At 35.9% G+C, this 20,113-nt stretch overlaps 1 protein-coding gene across 6 annotated transcripts in view; it reads right to left on the bottom strand.

Annotated features, from left to right (window-relative positions):
* Grm5 (glutamate metabotropic receptor 5) overlaps positions 1-20,113 on the bottom strand; it is a 482,266-nt gene that overhangs the window by 68,415 nt on the left and 393,738 nt on the right. For all 6 annotated transcript variants that reach the window (XM_028856718.2, XM_028856719.2, XM_028856715.2 and 3 more), the window contains 2 exons: positions 13,913-14,081; positions 10,263-10,389 (listed from right to left, as the gene is read on the bottom strand). In XM_028856718.2, coding sequence (XP_028712551.1) covers positions 10,263-10,389; positions 13,913-14,081 — 296 coding nt within the window. The remainder of the gene's footprint in view (positions 1-10,262; positions 10,390-13,912; positions 14,082-20,113) is intronic.

Consider the following 20,113-nt stretch of genomic DNA (forward strand, 5'->3'; position numbering starts at 1 on the left):
CACATGCCTCTATCTGAGCAGGCCAAATCTACCTCAGACAAATGCCAACTCCAAAATAAAATAATGATTCTTTCTCTCTAAGCTCTCTCTATGTCAACAGTATCTTGTTAAACGGGAGGCCTTCAGCTACAGTATGGATGGACAGCCGCAGAACCAGGAGACGGCAGAACGTCATTCCAGGACCTCCACCATCATTCCCGGACTTCACAAGATACCCCTCACCCCCCCCCCCCAAGAGTTAACCAACGCCCACTATTCAGCTGGAAGCAGTCTTTGAGAGAAACGTTGCCCCCGTACCCAGTCAACCACAATTTTTTCTTTTTTTAAAAAATAAGAGTCGGGAATGAAGGGTTTACAACACGGTCGCATTTACCAGGCGGACACTTCCGCCTAGCCATTTCCGGATCAAGGCGTCTCGTAGCTAGGATACCCGGCGGACCCGGACATCTCCGCCTAGCAAGTTCCGGGCCAAGGGGTCTCGCGTGATCAGGGTCCATGACGTTACATGGTCACGTAAGTGCGCAACATGACCATGTGATCTACGCACACGCGTGGAGTAGTGACGTGACCTGGCCACGCCCCCAGCCAGTTTTAAAAGTGGAGCGCCATGTTTCCCAGTCCCTCTTCTCCACGCACGTGTCTCTCCCACAGGCCTGCACACTCTCTATCCCTGTATTTCTAATAAACTCTTATAAGCGGATTCTGTTGTGTTTCGTGACGTTTCCTTGCAGGGTAAGAACACAACGCAGCTAAATAACTAACAGGTATCTTTGTGGATTTCTGTGGGCCTCTTTAGCTCATTTCTTATTGCTGTGTTTCTGACAAGATGCAAATTTATTTATGTTTTCCTTTGGGGTCAGTTCCAGAAAGGCCCACTAAGAATGGTGCATCCACCACTTTCCCCACTCCTGGAGTAAGTGATGTTTACAGGTATACATATATCTTAGTTTATTAGTTATTATTTTCTGTTTGGAAACTGTTTATAAATTGATAAAAGTTGAGACATTGGAAGAGTCAGAAGGCATTTGACAACTTTTCCACAAGAGTGTTGTGTTATCTCATTAAAAACAAAAACAAAAACATTGTTCATATCAACATTAAGGGGAACAGTTTCATCAAGCTAATTGTTGGAAAAGAACCAGGGCATGTCTTCAGTTATTGTTTTCAAAACTTTAGTAGAATAATAATGGCAGTTAATATGAAATGTTAATATTAAAACATGTTTTAAAATATTTGTAGTATATTTTATACCTCTTCTAATCTAGTTATTATTACTTTCATTTAGAGGAAAAGCAAACTGATATTTAAAGATGAGGGACATTAATTTGCTTGATGTCACATGCTGAGTCATTTGTGGAGTGGATTTGAACATGACTGTCACTGACTCCAAAAGCCTTTTGATTTAAAAACTCTGGGCTCTTGGAACTTAATGAAAATGAATTATTGGAGGCATATCTTGAACATAGTTGAAACCACCTGCAGATGAATTTTTTTATTCTTTATTCTACATAAACTTAACTTCCTTAGATTGTTTTGGTGGATGTGTATGCGTCAAACTTTTAAAGGGAGTCCTATGTAATGCTCGGGGACCTAGGGAATTCTATTGTGGAAATTGGCACTTCCTTTTGCAGATATTCATCATTATGATGCTTGTTTTGTTTAGGAAAGATGGCTTCCATCTTGAAGGCCTTTATAGAAATGTGACTACAAATGTGTGATACACTTGATTCTAAAAGACTATGTTTTGTTTAAGATATATGTTCAGGAGTATACACAGTATTTTAATGTGACATAAATATTCTTTATAGTCTCTGTGCCTGAAATTGTTTTTGAAGGGACACTAGCCCACTGGAGCATGTGGCTCTGGCAGACCTTGCCCTTCTCTCCTATTTCTTCTGACTTGCTAAAATCAGTTAGATTACATTCCTAAAGCTAGCCCCCAAGGGCTATTCTCTTATTTGGCCATTTCCTCCTCCTGAGGCTGACTACCAAAGTCCAGCCATCAAAAACCCCCTTTGGATCACTTAATTAACATGCCCAATTAAAATTAAATACCTCATCATAACACAGAGTTTCCCCCCTTACCTTTATAAATCACCATTTGCCTGTGTCTGCCCCCCTCTCTATCCAGAGGCAGTCTTTTGTCCCTCTGGGATAAATACCCCTGTCTCCTTTCCCTCTTCCCCATCCCTTCTCCCTGGTCCCCTAACTCCTTTACCACCACATCCTAGCCCATTCTAACACAGACCTCTCCTTTTCCTCATCTTGAAAATTACACCTGCAGGTTATTTGCTGCTGTTTTCTTCCTGAGTCAGAAAGCAGTCACTTTACCTTTCCTTCCCTGCTTACTAAAGGATCTCTCTGTGAATCCTTTTTACAGAGAAGGGACTCTCCTATTTTCCCAGTTTAACTTCTCATTCTGTCAAGAACTCATTCCCTATCCTCTCAGAAGATCCTTCAAACTTTCAAGACCTGATCAAGTATCTCTTATTGATAGTCCTTTGTGATCAATGGTTCCTCCAGTCCTACCCTCTTCTGCTGCAGCTCTTTTTTCAACTTTATTTTCTCCTCTCTATTCTTTTATTTGACTATAGTTAAATCAACTTCTATATTAGAGTAGGAAAACCTAATATATTGAATTGCCTCCTTATTTGCATGGATGTCTAGCCAGACTCTTTGAATGTATATCCAGCCAGATTCTGAAATATTCACGAGTGGGGATTTTGTATCCATCACCATTGTGTGTCAAGTGCTGAGTTTGGCAAATTCAATATATGGGTAATTTCATCTTTTGTACCAGTGTTGCACTGGCTATGTGGTCCAATTACTGTATACATCACATCTATAATCTCAATGTGATTATTTAAGTCAGGCTTCAACTATGGACTTGTGAATCTTCAAACTTGGAAGGTTAGTCACCTCTCATTTAAGTTAACAGAACTTAGCACTGTGTGAAAAAACATTAAATTGTTTGTAAAATGAATGAATGACAGAGCAACCAGCTGTGTAGCATGTGGTCCTTGTTAGATTGTTACAGAAACTAGAAGTCAACAGCTAGACAGCACTGTTCTAAAAATCTGTTCAATTATTAATGCAAATGCTATTATAGCTAGAAAGATAAAAATAAACATTTCCCATCTAAATTCACACAAAAAGGCATCAGAAACACATAATACTTACAAATGGCAAGATTTCCCCATTTCTGTGTCTAAATTTAATTGCAAAAACCAAATAGCCTGCTTTAATCACACTTAGAGTAAAAAATACCCAAACATCCTGGAGATAATTAATACTCTGACAGATTTTCATCTGAATTCTTTTCTCTACAATTTCCTGGAAATATGGACTGAAAAATGATTCTGCCACAGAAGAGAGGTTGCATAGCCCCCTGGGCTTGATTTTTCTTGAGGGTTGTGTCCTAAATAATGTATACAGTTTTCCTGAATCTTAGTGATCTCAGTTTTTAAAATATAAATCTATGTTGTAGGATTAAAACAGAAAACACTTAATGATTTTAGTTGTTAGCAATGCCAGACAATCTCACATGCTTTTATTAAGTGAGTATACATACTAAAAGGCTTGAAAAGTCCGGTAAAGTAGGACAAAATAAGAAACATATTAAATAAATGCTTGCAAAGGATAGCACAGGCTTTGAGGCTCAGAGACCCATCACTGGTCACAGCCCCTCCAGGAGCACTTCCTCCACTTCCCTTCTGAACTCTTTATTGTTTAACTGCAAACTCTCCCTCCTTAGGTGAAAATTCAGTTTCCAAACTCTAAAGCAATTAAGTCACTCATGATTTGTTAGAGAATGTCCTTGTTAATATGTCTCCTTGCATTTTCACAGCTCTGCACTTGAAGTTCTGTTTCTTTTGTGAGTGAGAAGCAGGAGACCATTCTAACTTCCTGTCACAGGCTTCCCACTGCTTCCAGCTTGAAAGCCAAGTCGATTTTACTTTTGATGTTCAATGGGTTTATTGGAGGGTGCCAGTCCCTGACAGGTTCAACAGGGAATAATTTTGCAGCTTTGGAAGGGAAATTAAAGATCTGAGAATTTTGCTACTTGCACCTTGCCATAAATTCCTTAGCAGAATACACACACACACACACACACACACACACACACACACACACACACACTCAAACACAAATAGAAAAGTTTTACAGTGGCAAGAAATGGTGAAACATGACAAAGTTTCTGGCCAGTAGAGGCATTTAGAAACTTCTGACTGCTGCACACAAATTGTCATTTTTTTTCCATTTTTTCTTCCCATCTCAAAGTAGACCATTATTGCACTGACGTTTTTTGTAATTAGAGAACAAATTACCCAATTTTAACAATGTTAATTCTCAATCAAATTCCTTCATTGATTTTTATACCTACTATGCTATTTTAGCCCATACACCAATAGATTCACATTGATTGCACTAAAATTTGTTACTGTAATTTTCTTAGCATTTATAGTTCAATCATTTATTTTTAAATTTATTTTTAATATTATATAAGAAAATGTTAAGAAATGTTTTTAAATTAAAAATGAAATGTGTAGAGTATGAATAAAAAGAACTCAGATTTAAAAAAAATAATAATGTCTTGTCATGTTAACATCAAATGATACTCAGTCCCATGGAGGCACTTTACAAACATAATTGAACCTCTTCTGTAATTCCTATGAGACTCTTTCTAGATGCTATCACCATATCGTCCTTCCATTTCATGCTTAAAATTAATATCCATTCTCCATTATCATTGTGTAAATAATTTTTATATCGTGGTCCTCCAGGATTGCATTTCCTTTTATTTGATTTTTGGATATTCTGAGAGATAATGGCCTTGGTGAAAACTATTTTCTATGATAGAAGGGCAGAGTGTTTTGTCTGGTTAGTTTACAGAAATGTTTTAGCACTTAGAATATTGTCCGTGACAGAGTTCATGATATACCATCTCCCAATATGGCCCCTTGGCATACTGAATTTGAGAAATAGCTTGTAAAGGACTTCTTGTACTTTCCTCATCATCTCTGCGGAAGCAGGTGATGTAAGAGATTTCAGTGGAAGGACCTCTCCCATTGTCATACCTGCAGGACAAGATCATCCTCTTCTGCCAAGAGAAAGGATACAGAGAGGAAACGGAGCAAGCAAGCCTTGCTAAGCTTAGCCCATGACTTCCCTACTACAGTTTACCACAAGTCACTTCTTTTCTTTTTATCAAACCCAGGCATGTAACTACTCAGCTTTAACTACTCGCTCAGGTCTAAATTGCTTTGTGGAAGTTTTTATGTCACTCCAAAGTTAATAAATATTACATGGTGATGGTAGCATAGGCCTGATCTGTACTGACATTGAGCTCTTCATGAAACCTAAGTAAGGGGATTAGGTGAGATAGGACTTGGAGATGAATCTGGGTAGCATAGAGAGCTCTGTTACGAAACAAGTAAATTTAAGGCTCAAAAACTAAAGGTTATGTTGAATAATTATAATGTTTTTCTCTTGCTATTCTATCTTTTGCCACAGAGGTTTCACCCAAAATACATGGGTGATAGAAGGGAAAGATATTTTCCTTTACTTTATCTAGGTCAGAGATGGCACTAGATATGCTTTTAATGAGTGGATTACTAGATGACTGAATAAACAAATGGCTCTAATCTTACTTATCATGATTTATAGAACACTAAAAGCCTTGGTATTTGCTTAGCTGTGCTGGCTCTCTTCTCCATACTGTTTCTTCTTGGTCCCTGCACTGCAGCATCGTAAATACTCTTCTCTTTAATTTTCACATAAGAAGCTACTGTTCTTACTTTAATTCCTACATACATGGACTTTATTGAAGAGTGATTTTAGACACAACTGTTAGCTTCTATTGGTCTGGATTTTCATGTTCTTCTGGTCATCTTTGATATTAATCTAACCATTTGTTATAGCTGTCAACATTTAGAATGCCAGTATTTGTAGACCAGGGGTCTTTCTCATGCTTCTCACTGCTGGTATTGGTACCTGATGACTGTGAGTTAAAGTATAACTATTTTCTGTCTTTCATAAGGGCACACATACACACACTCACATCTATGCTGGTATCCAGGAACAAATAGTTTAATTTTTCTTTGTGAAAACCTCTGAGAATCCCATACTGTGTACAGGATAAAATGTAAACTCTTAGTCAAAGAGCCTGTTCCTGGGCTGTTCCTAAATGTATAACATTCTTGATTTATAACATGCTCCATCATTTTACAGCAAGTAGACAAGCATGTACTGAGTGCCCACTTTATTAACACACACACACACACACACACACACACACACACCACCTCATGGCTTATAAGACCATGTGTAGATTTGAATTGGCCAATGCCTGGTTTTCCTGTCTGCAGACTGAAGAAGAAAGTACATTTGGAATTCATATTCCCACAACTGAATGTCAGAACGAGAATGAGGCAGAGCAGGACAGCAATTGCTGTCCAATGGTGTTGGCAGCCATTTAAAAGGTCAAAGTAGATCACATCATTTGGGGAGACTTTGAAACAGGAAAAACACAGTGAGCTAACAACTAAAGTGGGGAAACATCATTTTGAATGCCTAGATTATACAGAACAGGCAACGACAGGCCTCATCTCCTGCCCCCAAACAGACAAAAGAAAATAAAGCAAAATCAGAAATGACATTTTTGTAGGGCAGAGAAACCTGAGTGGTAACATCTTCCAAAGTGTTTGGCATCAAGCCCATTTCATTGAACAGAAACATTTGCAAAATAAGGAATGATAAATAACTATGAGGTTCCACATTATGGTAGATCTGGGGTCTTTTGTCAGGATCATCCTAATAGCAGGGTAAGAGTGGGATAAGAGTTGCTTTACTGAATCAAGTACAAGAAAGTCTGAAAATGTGAGTGTGTATTACTTATACAAGAAGTTACCTGAGCAAGAAGAAAGAAGAATTAACACTGGAGAACTTGTCTTTACACAGGGACATTTTTGAGACAAAAGAGTGTAAAAACTGTATGTGCCTATTACGTTAAACAAGGAAGCAGTGCATTAGCCCTTCCTGCATCATTTCTAGGTTGTGATCATAATGATACTGGAAGAACCTTTTACTTCTAGAATCATCCTTGTCACTGTTCTTGTGAATGTTGACTTATATTTCAAGGTTAAACTTTCTCCAATTCTCCAGTTATTCATAATACTGTTTATTCTTCACCTTTAATACTAATTGCACTGAAGTGTTTTTACCCTTTTTTTAAACAAACTTTTCTTTAGCCAAATTTTAGGTTTCCTGGAAACTTAATTTTATCTTCTATTGCCAACCCATGGCACATTTTATGGCACACATTAAAGCCACAACATTTAAATTAATTACTTCCTATTTAACAATTTGAAAAGGCATTTCAAATTGCTCTAATTTAACACTTAAGTCTAGATATTTATGAACGAATGCATTCATTCCTTTAGTGTTTAAGGTAGGAAATTTGACAGTCTTCTTTAACACCCTCTGTATCATTTTATCTGTGTGTATTGTTGATTTTATGCGAAATAATATCTCAGATATTCCAATGCATTGTTTGGTTAAAGACAGCAAGATATCTTGTCAGCTGTAGCAATCACCATCCAATCTGTCTGTTTGACTTTTACCTTCCATCTCTTCCCAATCTGTTTACTTGATTTCTACCTTTCCTCTACCCCAAATCATTCAAGCTCACAGCAATGAGAGTGCTATATAAGAGCATGTCATTTATCCTACGCTTGTACCCACTGGAATTCTTGCAATGGTTTCTCACTTCAATGACAATTTAACACTCAACTCATGAGCACATTCTTTTAGGGGCATCAGTTCTTGCCCCGATACCTTTCTGAAGTCTGACAATATTCTCACATCTTTTGCCTTTCCATATGTGTTATCTTCTTGGTCAGGAATGCCATTTTTCTTGTCATTTGCTAGCAATTTTTTTTACCACATGTCATTTTTCTAGAAAAATATTTTATGACCACAACTTTAAGTTACATGTTCTCTATTATTTCTCCAAAATTTTCATTTTATCTGCTATTCTTTTGCTCATTTTGCACAATTTGTGTGTGTGTGTGTGTTTAAAGTTTCTCTCCCCACAACACGACAAGGTACATAAAAGACTATACTATTGAGACCACATGTGAGAACTATGTTTTCCATTCATTTTCTATATCACCCATTATTATAATGAAAATGGCAATAATATAATATGTATCTATTGGGAAAATGAGTAGGCCATATTCACTTTAAGTACAATAGCATCATCTTAAAAGATTAAAAAACAAAAAAGTTACATTTAGAAGCATTATTCTGGATGTATTCATGGATATTGCACTCATGGGTTCAAACAACTGCAGGCAAATGGGAAAAATAAAAAAAAATCTGTATTAAACAAGTATGGTCTTCACATTCTTGTCATTACTCCATAAACAATATGTTATGACAAATTTTTATATAACTGCTTACACTGCCTTTAGTCTTATAAACCAAACACAGATGATGTAATACTTGTAGGGGTCTATGAGAAAGTGATATGGTAGATATTGTTCCATTTTATTTTATATGAAGTATTTAAGTAGATTTACTTAGAGGATTCTGGCATTCATCTGGGGACCTGAAACCAATCCACACAGATACCAATGGACCACTGTATTCATTGACAGGGTACTTAATTATGCAACATTCTGAGCATACAAGTTTTAAAAATTGAAATTAGAAAAATAATGAATCAATATAAAGAGAGCATACCAAATACTGTGCCACATCAAACTCATAGAAATCTACTTACAATAACTTTTTCTTGTAGGCATTTAAATTTTGTGTGCATGTACACACATATTATAATTCATCTACTCAAAAAATTCATTTTGACTTAGTGCTCAGCACTGAGTCAGCTCTGGAATGTCTAAGAACATCAGAAAGCTTGTCTAATGGTAAAAACAGGACTCAATGCTACTACTAGGCACTTGAATGTTTTATTAAATCTTTTTAAGAAAGAGAAATCCTCTGTATAAATATCACTCACTAATAAAGAGTCTTAATGTGAGCAAGCCTCAAAGGGCTCCAGATCACAGGATTCTTATAATCAGAGCTTTGATGTAAGCTGGTACAATGGCCATGGGTAATCAATTTTTTCTTGAGGGAGGGACTTACCACTGATGATCTTATATCTATCTTCTAGGAATTCTGTGCTAAAATCCATCTTAATACTGGAGCCACTAGACATATCCCAAGTGGGTGTTCTTCCAGGAGTGCCCTTTTAGGCCTCATTTTTTTTATACTAAGATATGAAAGACTATTTTCAAGCAAGTATATAATGTACTTTGAACATATTCCATCTCTATCCTTATTATCCTATTTCTGCCTTCTCCCCCTTCTCATTGGTCCTGTGTGTTCCCCTACACAGTATTGCTTCTACTTTCATGTCATATATATAATTTTATGTTTCTGTAAAGACTAGGAACCACAAATGAAAATGAACATGTAACATTTGTCTTTGTATTTGATTCAATTTGCTTGATATGGTTATTTTCATTTGCATTCACTCTATTAATCGTGCTTCTATATTTTACCTTTAGCATTAAACTGTAAACTTCTTTATAACAGAAGGATAATATTAATTTCTGTGTCTTTATTTAATTTTTAATCAATTATGTGCATTGAGCAAATTGATGATGGGTTGCAAGGAGGGTTGTGGGAATCTGGGCTTCGGTTTTCATTGGAAATATTGGAAATGAATGTAGAGTGTGGAATGGACACTATGACATATAGGAGTAGCTTTTGAAATAAAGACCCTAAATTAAATGAAATTCAAACACGTTAACAAGGGCAGGCTTGTCTTGCCCTTTGCCAACACTGCTTAAAAACTACATCGATTACTGGGAAGCTTCAGATTTCAAGAAGAAAAAAATCACAAAGAAAAAGATACAATTTTTGCTAAAACATTTTCTTTTTGTTCTTGGACTTGTGATGTATTTCAGTCTCTTAACAGGAAGCTCATGGTCTACTTAGGAATATGTAAGATATTCTGAGGATGGGTTGAGTATGCCCAATAGACAGCCAAGAGCTCTGTTTGGGAGTGAGGATAGAAATCAGGCAGAAGTTCCTCTGAAATCTAAAGCTTTCCATGGTTAAGTCAGACTCTAGGAAGGCTTCTGTCTCCAAGGGAATTCTTTGAACCCTAGACTATGCTCAGTGAAAGACAGGTGGAAGTATGACCCTTTCATCTTCATGGCTGCATCATTTTTCAGTTGGTTTCAGAGTACCTGTCAGGTCATCAGTGGGCCAGGACCCCAGCTGGCACGCCTTGCAGGTGTACTCGTCAAACACGTACTCATTCTCTTTACAAGGTGTGCAGGTCCAACAACAGCTGACTTCTCCCTTCCGGATCACCTAAGGGGAGTATTTAAAATTCTGATTAATGTTGTTGCACAGAATCTCAACCAGATACCTCTGTTCAAACATATTTCATTTTATAGAGGTTTTTTTTTTGATAAATGATCAGTGACTGATAAAATGTAAGGCTCTAAAATCTGACCTATTTTGATTAGTAGAATTTCATTTTCATGGTAATCTGAACTACTCTTAGACAATTGTTAGATTATGTAATATAAATATACATATGTAAAATACTGAAATACTCTTTTTAGACCTTTACAAGGGTTTGCAAATTTAAGATACTGAGTTTTTCACCCTTGAAATATGCTGATGACAGCCTGTGGCTCATTTTCCATTTGTTATGAATGTCAATATCTTGCCAATTTAAATGTATTCACTTTTCCAATTATAACAGTCTTCTTGAATCACTACGATTTGATCATACAAAACCAATTTGGTTTAACTTTTTGCATGTTCTGTTTTGGTTTACATCATTACTTATTACAAGACATAGTGGCGATGCTTCTTCCTAGCAGTTCCAACTATAAACATACTGGAAGTCAAGGTGTTTTCACTGTCACTGAAAAAGATGCCAAGTTTCTATGGAAAATCAAGTTCATAAATCTCTGGACAATGCCAGGAAAGGTTATATGGATGAAGATACTTAATTATGACTTTAAAACATATTTATAAAATGATGCTGAATGTGTACTGCATAGAGTGGAAATGAGATCTACATAGAAAACAATTTAAAAATGAGTAACTAAGCAAATATAGATATATAACCAATGTTAAGACTATGGTAACAGGGAATCAAGCTTTACTATTATAAAAGTTATATCCTATACAACATGATGAAGCATGACAAGTTATCTCTCTACTCATAATTTCAAGGATTTTGAAGGTATGTGTTCAAACTGTAATGTCATGAATTGTCAAAAAGCAAGGTGCATGCCACAATTATTAAATTGTATTTGTTTCTATAGGTAACACTAAAAGTTAGGTATAGTTGATAGTCTAGATGAATCCACAAAGGCATTTACATGAAAATTTTAGATACAGGGTCACTTGCCAAGATGAAGAATGTTTCTGTTACCATATACCAAGAGTTAGGGAAATTTTCTGTCAAATAGTATACATCTAAAGTTTGGAGCATATAGTTGTCATATCTAATCTACCTAACTGTGCAGGTAAAGCATAAGAGTATCCATAGACAATATGTCAAAGACAAAAATGTGAGTGTGGTTGTATTTCAATAAAACTTTATTTATAAATACAGGCAGTAGGACAGATTTAGCTTTTTCATCATTTTAGTTTCAACTTTTATCATATGTCATAACAAAGATACAAATATTTTTAGAAATTCCACAAGCTCTTAAACTGTTTTCCAGGTGTTATAATTATTCTTATTTTATTGGTCTAATATTTTTTTTGTCTAGCGTTAGCTTCTGAAATCCTCTTACTTCCCCCCACTGAAAACCTTTTATCAATATTAAAATATTTCTGTTTATATCTAACATCTCAAAAGCACTGAAAGTTTGAATAAATGTAGGATTGATTGAAAAAATTCAAGGAAACTTAAATATTCTGTATGCCTGAGATGGCATGCTTATTTGATAAGCAACTGAATTCTTCCAATATGATTTTTCTTCTCCCAGGATTTTATGCTTCAATAACTAACTCCCCCTATTTTCTTAATTACATTTTTATTTCATCTTCGTTAACTTTTTAATTCCTGGATTTTAAACTAGAATCCTCAGAGTAGCAAATTGTTTCTTATCTGCTTCCCCCTCACACTCTGTTTCACTGTGTTTTGTCCATTTGCCTGCCTTCTGTCCCAGAGATCCAGAGGAAAGGTAGATTCTCAGTCTTCATGTCTGTTCCTCTTTCGTCCTCTTCCCTGGCTTGTCTTCTGCAGACCACCATGTTAGCTGACAGCATGTCTCTGCTGTCTCCCTCCCTCTCAGAATTAACTCTCCCCAACCTCTTCTTCCTTTGTACTTTCAAAGCAGATATTTTTGAAGACTTAATTTTTGGTGTCCATTATTATTATTTTTATTTTGAACTTTCAGGCTGGCCATTTTGGATATACTCAGAGTACCAATTTAAGCTCTAATTAGTTTATTCTTAAATCTGGATCTTTCACCTTATGTGTGTGCATCTTTTGTCTTTTTTCTTTTCTAGACAATCTTTTGATTGTCACATCAAAAATCAACAAATCTTGAAACTAACCCATGTACTTTCTTCTCAAACCGCTTTTCTGTTAGGGATGTGTGTGTGTGTGTGTGTGTGTGTGTGTGTGTGTGTGTGTGTGTGTGTATTTGTATGTTCATGAAACACACCAGAAATTCTATAATTCTATGAGTCAGTTTTTACTTCCATAGTGTGTGTCCCAGAAATTAGTCAGAAGTTCTGCTAAGTAGCCTTATTTGATGAGCCATTTCTCAGGTATTCATTTTTCTTTCATTTGTGACAATGATACTCTTTATTAGGAGTTGGAATTGCAGTTGATTTTCTCATATTTTGTTTTTCTTCCCCGACCCAATATTTAATCAGCAGCCGGTACTGAGTGATTGGACCTCTGCAAAGTTGTTCTTCAATGTCACTTCTACTTCTGTCCTGACTCTTAATGTTCTTTCCCTGTCACCACAGTCAGCATCCTGTATTTTAACTCTTCCTTCTTGTTTCATCATCCATAATGCTACTTACTAATGTCATCTACTGTGGGCCAACATGTGTCAACATTTTAGTTAATACTATACTATTGTTTCTTTGTCATAAAACATGGGTTGGTTATTTAGTATAATATTGAAAAGTGTCCATAAAAAATTGGCCTTTATTTGTTATTTTGGTATTTTCTTTCATACCAACTACTCATAGCAACCATGTATGTACCACCCAGTTACTCAATGACACTCTAGTGTCCAATCTGTTACTTCTGTATCTTATCTATTGCTGGTTCCCATACATCTATGATCTTTCCGTGAAATCATACCCATTTTCATGATCTGATGTTTGAAATTTCACTCAGAAGAGCCCCTCTCTTCTCTGATTTTTTCTTTTAATGAAGCCATCACATTATCATAACATTGCTTACTTTTCATATATTTTTCCTCATTCATATTAAATCCTCTGATGAGGATATCACATTTATTTTCTCCCACTGACATTAATGAACTATTACGTACAGATTTTTGATAGCTATTTGTTAAATGTGTTCTCCTGATCTAAACTCCTCATTCTGAGGAATTTTCTTTATCTTTAGAAACAGTCATATGCAGAAAGAGTAAGCAAGGACAACTATGACTCCTCAGTTTAATCAATGAGCTCAGATTAGCTACCCAGACTATTGAGGGTTGAATGTTAGACTTCCTAAAGAATTGATCAGAATAAAGTAAAAAATAAACTAATTTTCTGCCATTAGAAGCTTACAATGTAAAATATAAAACAAGTGCCAAATTAAAAAAAAAAAAAAGAAATATCCAATGAGAGTTCATACTGTTCAATCTGAAACAAAGAAATGTGGGTTCTATATTACCTTTATCTGGCCTTTCTCACAGGGTTCACTGCACACAGATCTGATGATATGATTTTTCTTGGACCATACTTCATCATCATCCATTTTTAATTCCCCATTGTCCCAACTTCCAACATTGATGTAGTCAAAATAATCTTTTCCCATTTCCTTGAAATTCATTATTTCATACCTTAGAAACAAGAATATAATTATTATTCAGCTAAGATCATAAATACTCATATATGCAAAGGCAATAATTTCATTCCTCCAATAAATACATTTACTGTTGCGTAAATCACACTGGAATTTTCTGTAATGGTATATTTAAAATGACAAAATTCTACTTATTTCATTTTCACTTTGAAGACCTATTTTTAGAGTCATGCTTACATCTGAAATAGAAAACAGTCCTGTGTGAGAAAGTGACTGATGTGGTGATATATTGTGTACCCTAATAAACTTATCTGGGAATGAGAGGACAGAGTCAGCCACCAGATTAGATATAGAGACCAGACAATGGTGGCACACACCCTTAATCCTATCACATGGGAGGCACAGATCCATCTGGATCTTTGTAAGTTCAAGGCCACACTGGAACAGAGTCAGGCAGTGGTGGCACAGACCTTTAATCCCAGCACTTGAGATCTCGTGCCTTTGCTTGGAAAGTACATGCACCTTTAAGCCCAGGAAGTGACATGGTTGGGTGGAGAATGGTATATAAGGCAGGAGGAGACAGCAACTAAGCAGCAGTTCAACTGAGACCCTCAAGGGTGAAGGCTCAGAGAGGCTTTCCATCTGAGGATTCGTGGAAACAGGATCAGCTGAGTAGTTGGTGAGGTGAGGTTGGCTGTGGCTTGTTCTGTTCCTCTGATCTTTCAGCTTTCACCCCAATATCTGGCACCAGGTTTTTTCTTTATTATTAATAAGACCGTTTAACAATATGTGGTACAGACTGGATCTCAGGAAGGATTAAAGACAGTTTTGAAAGAACTTCAGAAATTTTAAACATGGACTTCTGCTGGTATTCAGGGGAAAATAAAACAGGGAGGGTTTTAACTATGTTTAAGTGGCATGATAAAGAGTTTCCTTACTCACTGTGAAGTACACTTATTCTTTGAACTCATTTTTGGGTGTTAGGAAATACAAGAGTAATTTAGGGAGGTTCCTTCAGTCACATAAAAGTTTTGTTTTGTTTTTTAATGAAACATCATGGTTCTCATTCATATTTTTTCTTATTCTTCCAGTTGGTGTATAGAACTAAAGAGCTCTTGTTTTGGAAGGCTGGAAGAGCTTGGACTTTGAAAGGTGTCTTTGTTCCACTACTTTTCCTTTATATTTTAATGTTAACTAAAGCTGTGGGAAGCTTGTTGATTAAACAGACTAAATTTATTAAAAAAGATACAGGTCTGATTTTGTCTTTATTTTACCATACATCGATGTTCATCATGTAAGAATAATTTAGAGGGTATTAAAAAAATACTGAAAATAGTTTGGAAAGCACCATAGTCTAAAACTACTGCAAAGTAGATGGGTGCCACGAGTTCTCAGTTTTTCTTAGCCAATGTTCTTATTCTGAGTCTAGGGACAAAAATATAAGATGAGTAGAGCAATTGTCAAGCCTTTTCTCATGTTTCCAGGGGAGTATTTATGAAACAGTTTTCCAAACAGAGATTTTCAATAAACCACTCAACAGTCTTGTATATTTCTACAGGTGGTCCTTGGTACGGGATGCCATCACATCATACACTATACTTCCTGCTTTCCAGAACATTCAGTACTGGCAAGTTGGTTTGTGAATGTTCCTTCTAACTTCTCATGCTCAGCATGTTTAGCTATTTGAAAATGGATACAGATGAAACAAATTTTAGAATTAGTTATGCCTACCAAATTGACATAGTCAATTTGATGTCCTATGTAGAAATACAAAGAATGAACTTGACATCAACCTACTAAAATAGTGCTATAAATGATTCCAGTCTTTGTTTGCTGCTTATTAAAATTTATGGTTATATTTTCATTTTAAGAGTTAATCTATTCTCATACATTGTTGTTTGGTCAGTAATTTTGGGATTATCTTGCATTGCTTTTTATTTACTATCCATTTATGTTGAGTAACTTTCTAAATAAAGATTCTAGGGATTCTCCTTTCATGCTATCAGAGTTGGCCTGTGTTTACTAAATATGCAATGACTCCAGAATTAGAACAGGTGACAGTGAAGTAAAAAGAATCCATTTATTATGTCACTGGCCACTTTAAACACACAGGATTCTCAGTCTTAAAACATGACCTTTTTTTTTTTCATCAAATAACCTTTGAACTGTCTTGTCTGAAAGAAATGTCAGTATTTGGAGACTTCTTTTTTGTCTACTGATCACTTGAAAAGATATAAGGACTCAATTGCTCACAAAAATGAGCCACAACACCATTTCTTCAAATTCTCAATCCTAGAACTGTCTAGACTAAGCTATTAATTTTATAGATAATGGAACTGAAGCTTACTGAGATTAATTGTTATGACCAGTTTGCATAGAACTCAGATGTCAGAGCCAGGACCCTAAGCAAGCTTTTATTCTTTACACCTACTGTTCCTCTTCTCATTAGATTAGTCATGATCTATGTCCAATGACCTTAGTTTTCTGTAAAAGAGAGCTCAAATTGTAAGGGGATGCAGGGTTTGAAAAATTGAAAAACTCTATAGAATGGCACATGCTACACTGACAGGAAGTGACTTTAAGAAATGTTAGTTCTTAATTTTGGTTTAATTCATCCAACTATTAGAATTAACCCAGAGACTATGAGTCTTCCCTATAGAATGAGCCTTTTTGTTTGTTTGTTTCTATATACAAAATAACAACAGCAACAACAAAGATCGTGTCAGTAATTGCTTATCTGAGAACATGTGCTATCACCTTAGCAACTTTCAGTAGCTGTGCACTGAACAAAAGTGGAGGCAGATAGGAATAATTTTCCATGCAAAGATTCTCCACTTTTCTTTTTCCAAATAGAAATAGACTCTTAAACAACACTCACAAGGGAGATGTAGGTTTCATTCTTCCTCAAAAGTGAAAAACAGAATGAGGGTCTCTAAAGTATTCTTATTGAACTTTTAGGTGAGAATTAAAAATTTAGTGGCTTCCTATAGTGTTTACCCATTATGTAATCAGGGAGATTTTATTTCATTTTCCAAAGAAGCAAGCAGTAAGTAATTCAGAATGTCTTTAATTGATAGATTTGATGACGATCTCAGTTATAAAAACAATATTAGAAACAAATATTAGAGTGTTATACTAATTACAGGACCTTACTAGAGCGAATTTATTACTGCCAGCCTGGTCTCTCTTTTTCCTCCTCTTTCCCCACTCCCTCCTCTATCCCACCTTTCTCTTATTCTAGTCTCTTGAATTCTTTCTCATTCTGTGCAAAACTTCTTCCTTATCATAGTGTGCTACTGTGAATGATCTGTCTTTTCACTGCCCTTTTTATTTAGTTACTTACTCATTTATTTATATTTTATTTTTTAAATTTTTTATTTTTTGGTTTTTTGAGACAGGGTTTCTCTGTGTAGCTTTGAGCCTTTCCTGGAACTCACTCTGTAGTCTAGGCTGGCCTCGAACTCACAGAGATCTGCCTGCCTCTGCCTCCTGAGTGCTGGGATTAAAGGCGTGTGCCACCACTGCCCGGCTTTTTCTCCTTTTCTTGGTGCCTCTACAGCCATCTCTTTCCAACTGTCTACAGGAACTACTCTTAGGAAAAACCTTAAAACAATATTATATAATGTTCACAAACAAAAGCAAAAAAAGTAAAAGCTAAAAAAGTATTCCAACAAATTCCACTTAAGCCCTAAATAGAAACTAGAGTAGGTCTGTTGTAGAAATAGGATATTTCCTAGTGGCCAGAGTTCTGCAAGTTACAGCAAGCATCCTTGGAAGGGAATTTTAAAATGTTGCTGGAAACTGACCAATCACTGGAGATCAAAACTGTGGAGAGGGAAGTTTCTTAATGTGTTTTTAGGCCACAAATGTGGTGGTATTGTGTTCCCCAAAATATTGTGTACCCTAATAAGCTTACCTGGGGTCAGAGAACAGAAAAGCCACTAGATATTTAGAATAGGCAGTGGTAGCACACACCTTTAATCATAGCATTCCAGAGGCAGAAATCCATGTGTTCAAGGATACAGCCAAGCTTGGTGACTCACACCTTTAATCCCAGAAAGCGAGTCTTTAATCCCAGGGAGTGATGGTAGAAAGCAGAAAGGTTTATAAGGTGTGGGGACCAGAAACTAGAAGCATTTAGCTGGTTAAGCTTTCAGACTTTCCAGCAGCAGTTCAGCTGAAATTCACTCTGGATGAGGACTCAGAGGCATCCAATCTGAGGAAATAGGATCAGCTGAAAAATTGGCAAGGTGAGGAAGCTGTGGCTTGTTCTGTCTCTCTGATCTTCCAGCATTCATTCCAATAACTGGCCTCAGGTCTAATTTTATTAATAAGACCACTTAAGATTCGTGCTACACATAATTCTAATATGAAATTCTTTTTTAAAAATATGCGATTATTGAATGTATGTCAATTTCATAGTGGGCTGGCCCACTAGGTACTTTGTTTTAAGCTCTGATCCACAAGATACAGTTGTATATTTATATATACAATTTATGGATGTTTGGTCCTGCTTGTCTGTCTGTGAGCTACATGTCTGCCTATGGCCTCAGAGTTCAGAAGAGTGTGTTGGCTTCCTTGGGGCTATAGTTACAGATGGTTGTGAGTCATCATGTGCGTGCTGAGAATCAAACCCTGTTCTTGTGGAAGAGCAGTCCTTGCTCAGACATCTTTCTTGTCCCAAAAACATAAAAATTCAATGATCTGTGCCTTTTAGGTAGTGTAAATCACAATTTAAATGGAGATCAGATAGTTAGTTTGACCAAAATTTAATATGATATTACCAATAGTGGAACTTATACTATGCACATTAAAGTATTTTATTGTAATATTAAAAAAATAGATGATTGACTATGTGACCACAGGATTATCTCTTTGCTTTGTTAAGACTCAGATTTCTATCCAGGAAAATAAATATTTATGTAGAACTTCTCTTTTTTTATAGCACCTTAATATATAGTAGTTATGTATTAAGAATTATTTAGTGCACAGCATTTTCTGCAATTTCTCTTTTTCTTTTCTTGCCCCATGTGTTCTTATACTTCCATTTCTAGTCTTCTGTCACATTTCAGGTGATTTTTTTCTAAGTATCTTTATTAGCTTCATATCTCTTCCTCTTCATTTTAAAATTCCCAGTGGTTGCTTAAGGGACTATAGAATGCCTTCTTACTTTACTTAAAGTCAATATATTTAGTCACTTAATGTAAAATATAAGATTGTTGTCAGATTATAATTCTATATCACTTTACTTTATATGATTATTTCCCAATATTTTACATTCACATACTCATCTAGCCCACAGCATACTGTCTAATTTTGCTTCAAATAATGAGTTGTATTCAGTTTTACACATGTTCATTCTCCATCTTGTCTGTGAAGTTATGGTCAACACAGGCAGCAGTCAGACCTCTTAAGATCAGTTTCCTGATACGGTTTCCAGCCCAACTTTTGTGGTTGAGAGTAGATAGCAAATATTTTAGGCTTTGAAATGGTATCTAAACACTCAGTACTGTTAATACAGTATGTACACAGACATAGTATCTCATTAGATAAATGTTACTATGTACTCCAAAACTTTATGACTGAGGACTCTGCTTGGCTTTCCCACCCCATTTTTCCAACCTCTGACCTAGATTACTGATAGTAAAAGCTCACATTTCTTTTTTTTTTTTTTTGTTTTTTTCGAGACAGGGTTTCTCTGTGTAGCTTTGCGCCTTTCCTGGAGCTCACTTGGTAGCCCAGGCTGGCCTCGAACTCACAGAGATCCGCCTGGCTCTGCCTCCCAAGTGCTGGGATTAAAGGCGTGCGCCACCAACGCCCGGCCAAAAGCTCACATTTCTTATGTGAAATTTTGAAATTCTCAGAATTCTGAAAACCAGATTTTTTTTATAGCTCAATAGGTAGCAAAACATAAACCTATCTATAATTGTCTCAGAATAAAACCTGACAGGTACTAAGTTATTTATAGTCCATTAATAGAGCAAAGTGTCAATGTTCATAATGTTCTGGTATAGAAATACTAATGTTATTAAGACTGCTGGTGCACAGAACATTGGGACATAATATTAA

Source organism: Peromyscus leucopus, chromosome 1 (assembly GCF_004664715.2).
Source record: "Peromyscus leucopus breed LL Stock chromosome 1, UCI_PerLeu_2.1, whole genome shotgun sequence".
In the NCBI taxonomy this organism is placed as follows: domain Eukaryota; kingdom Metazoa; phylum Chordata; class Mammalia; order Rodentia; family Cricetidae; genus Peromyscus; species Peromyscus leucopus.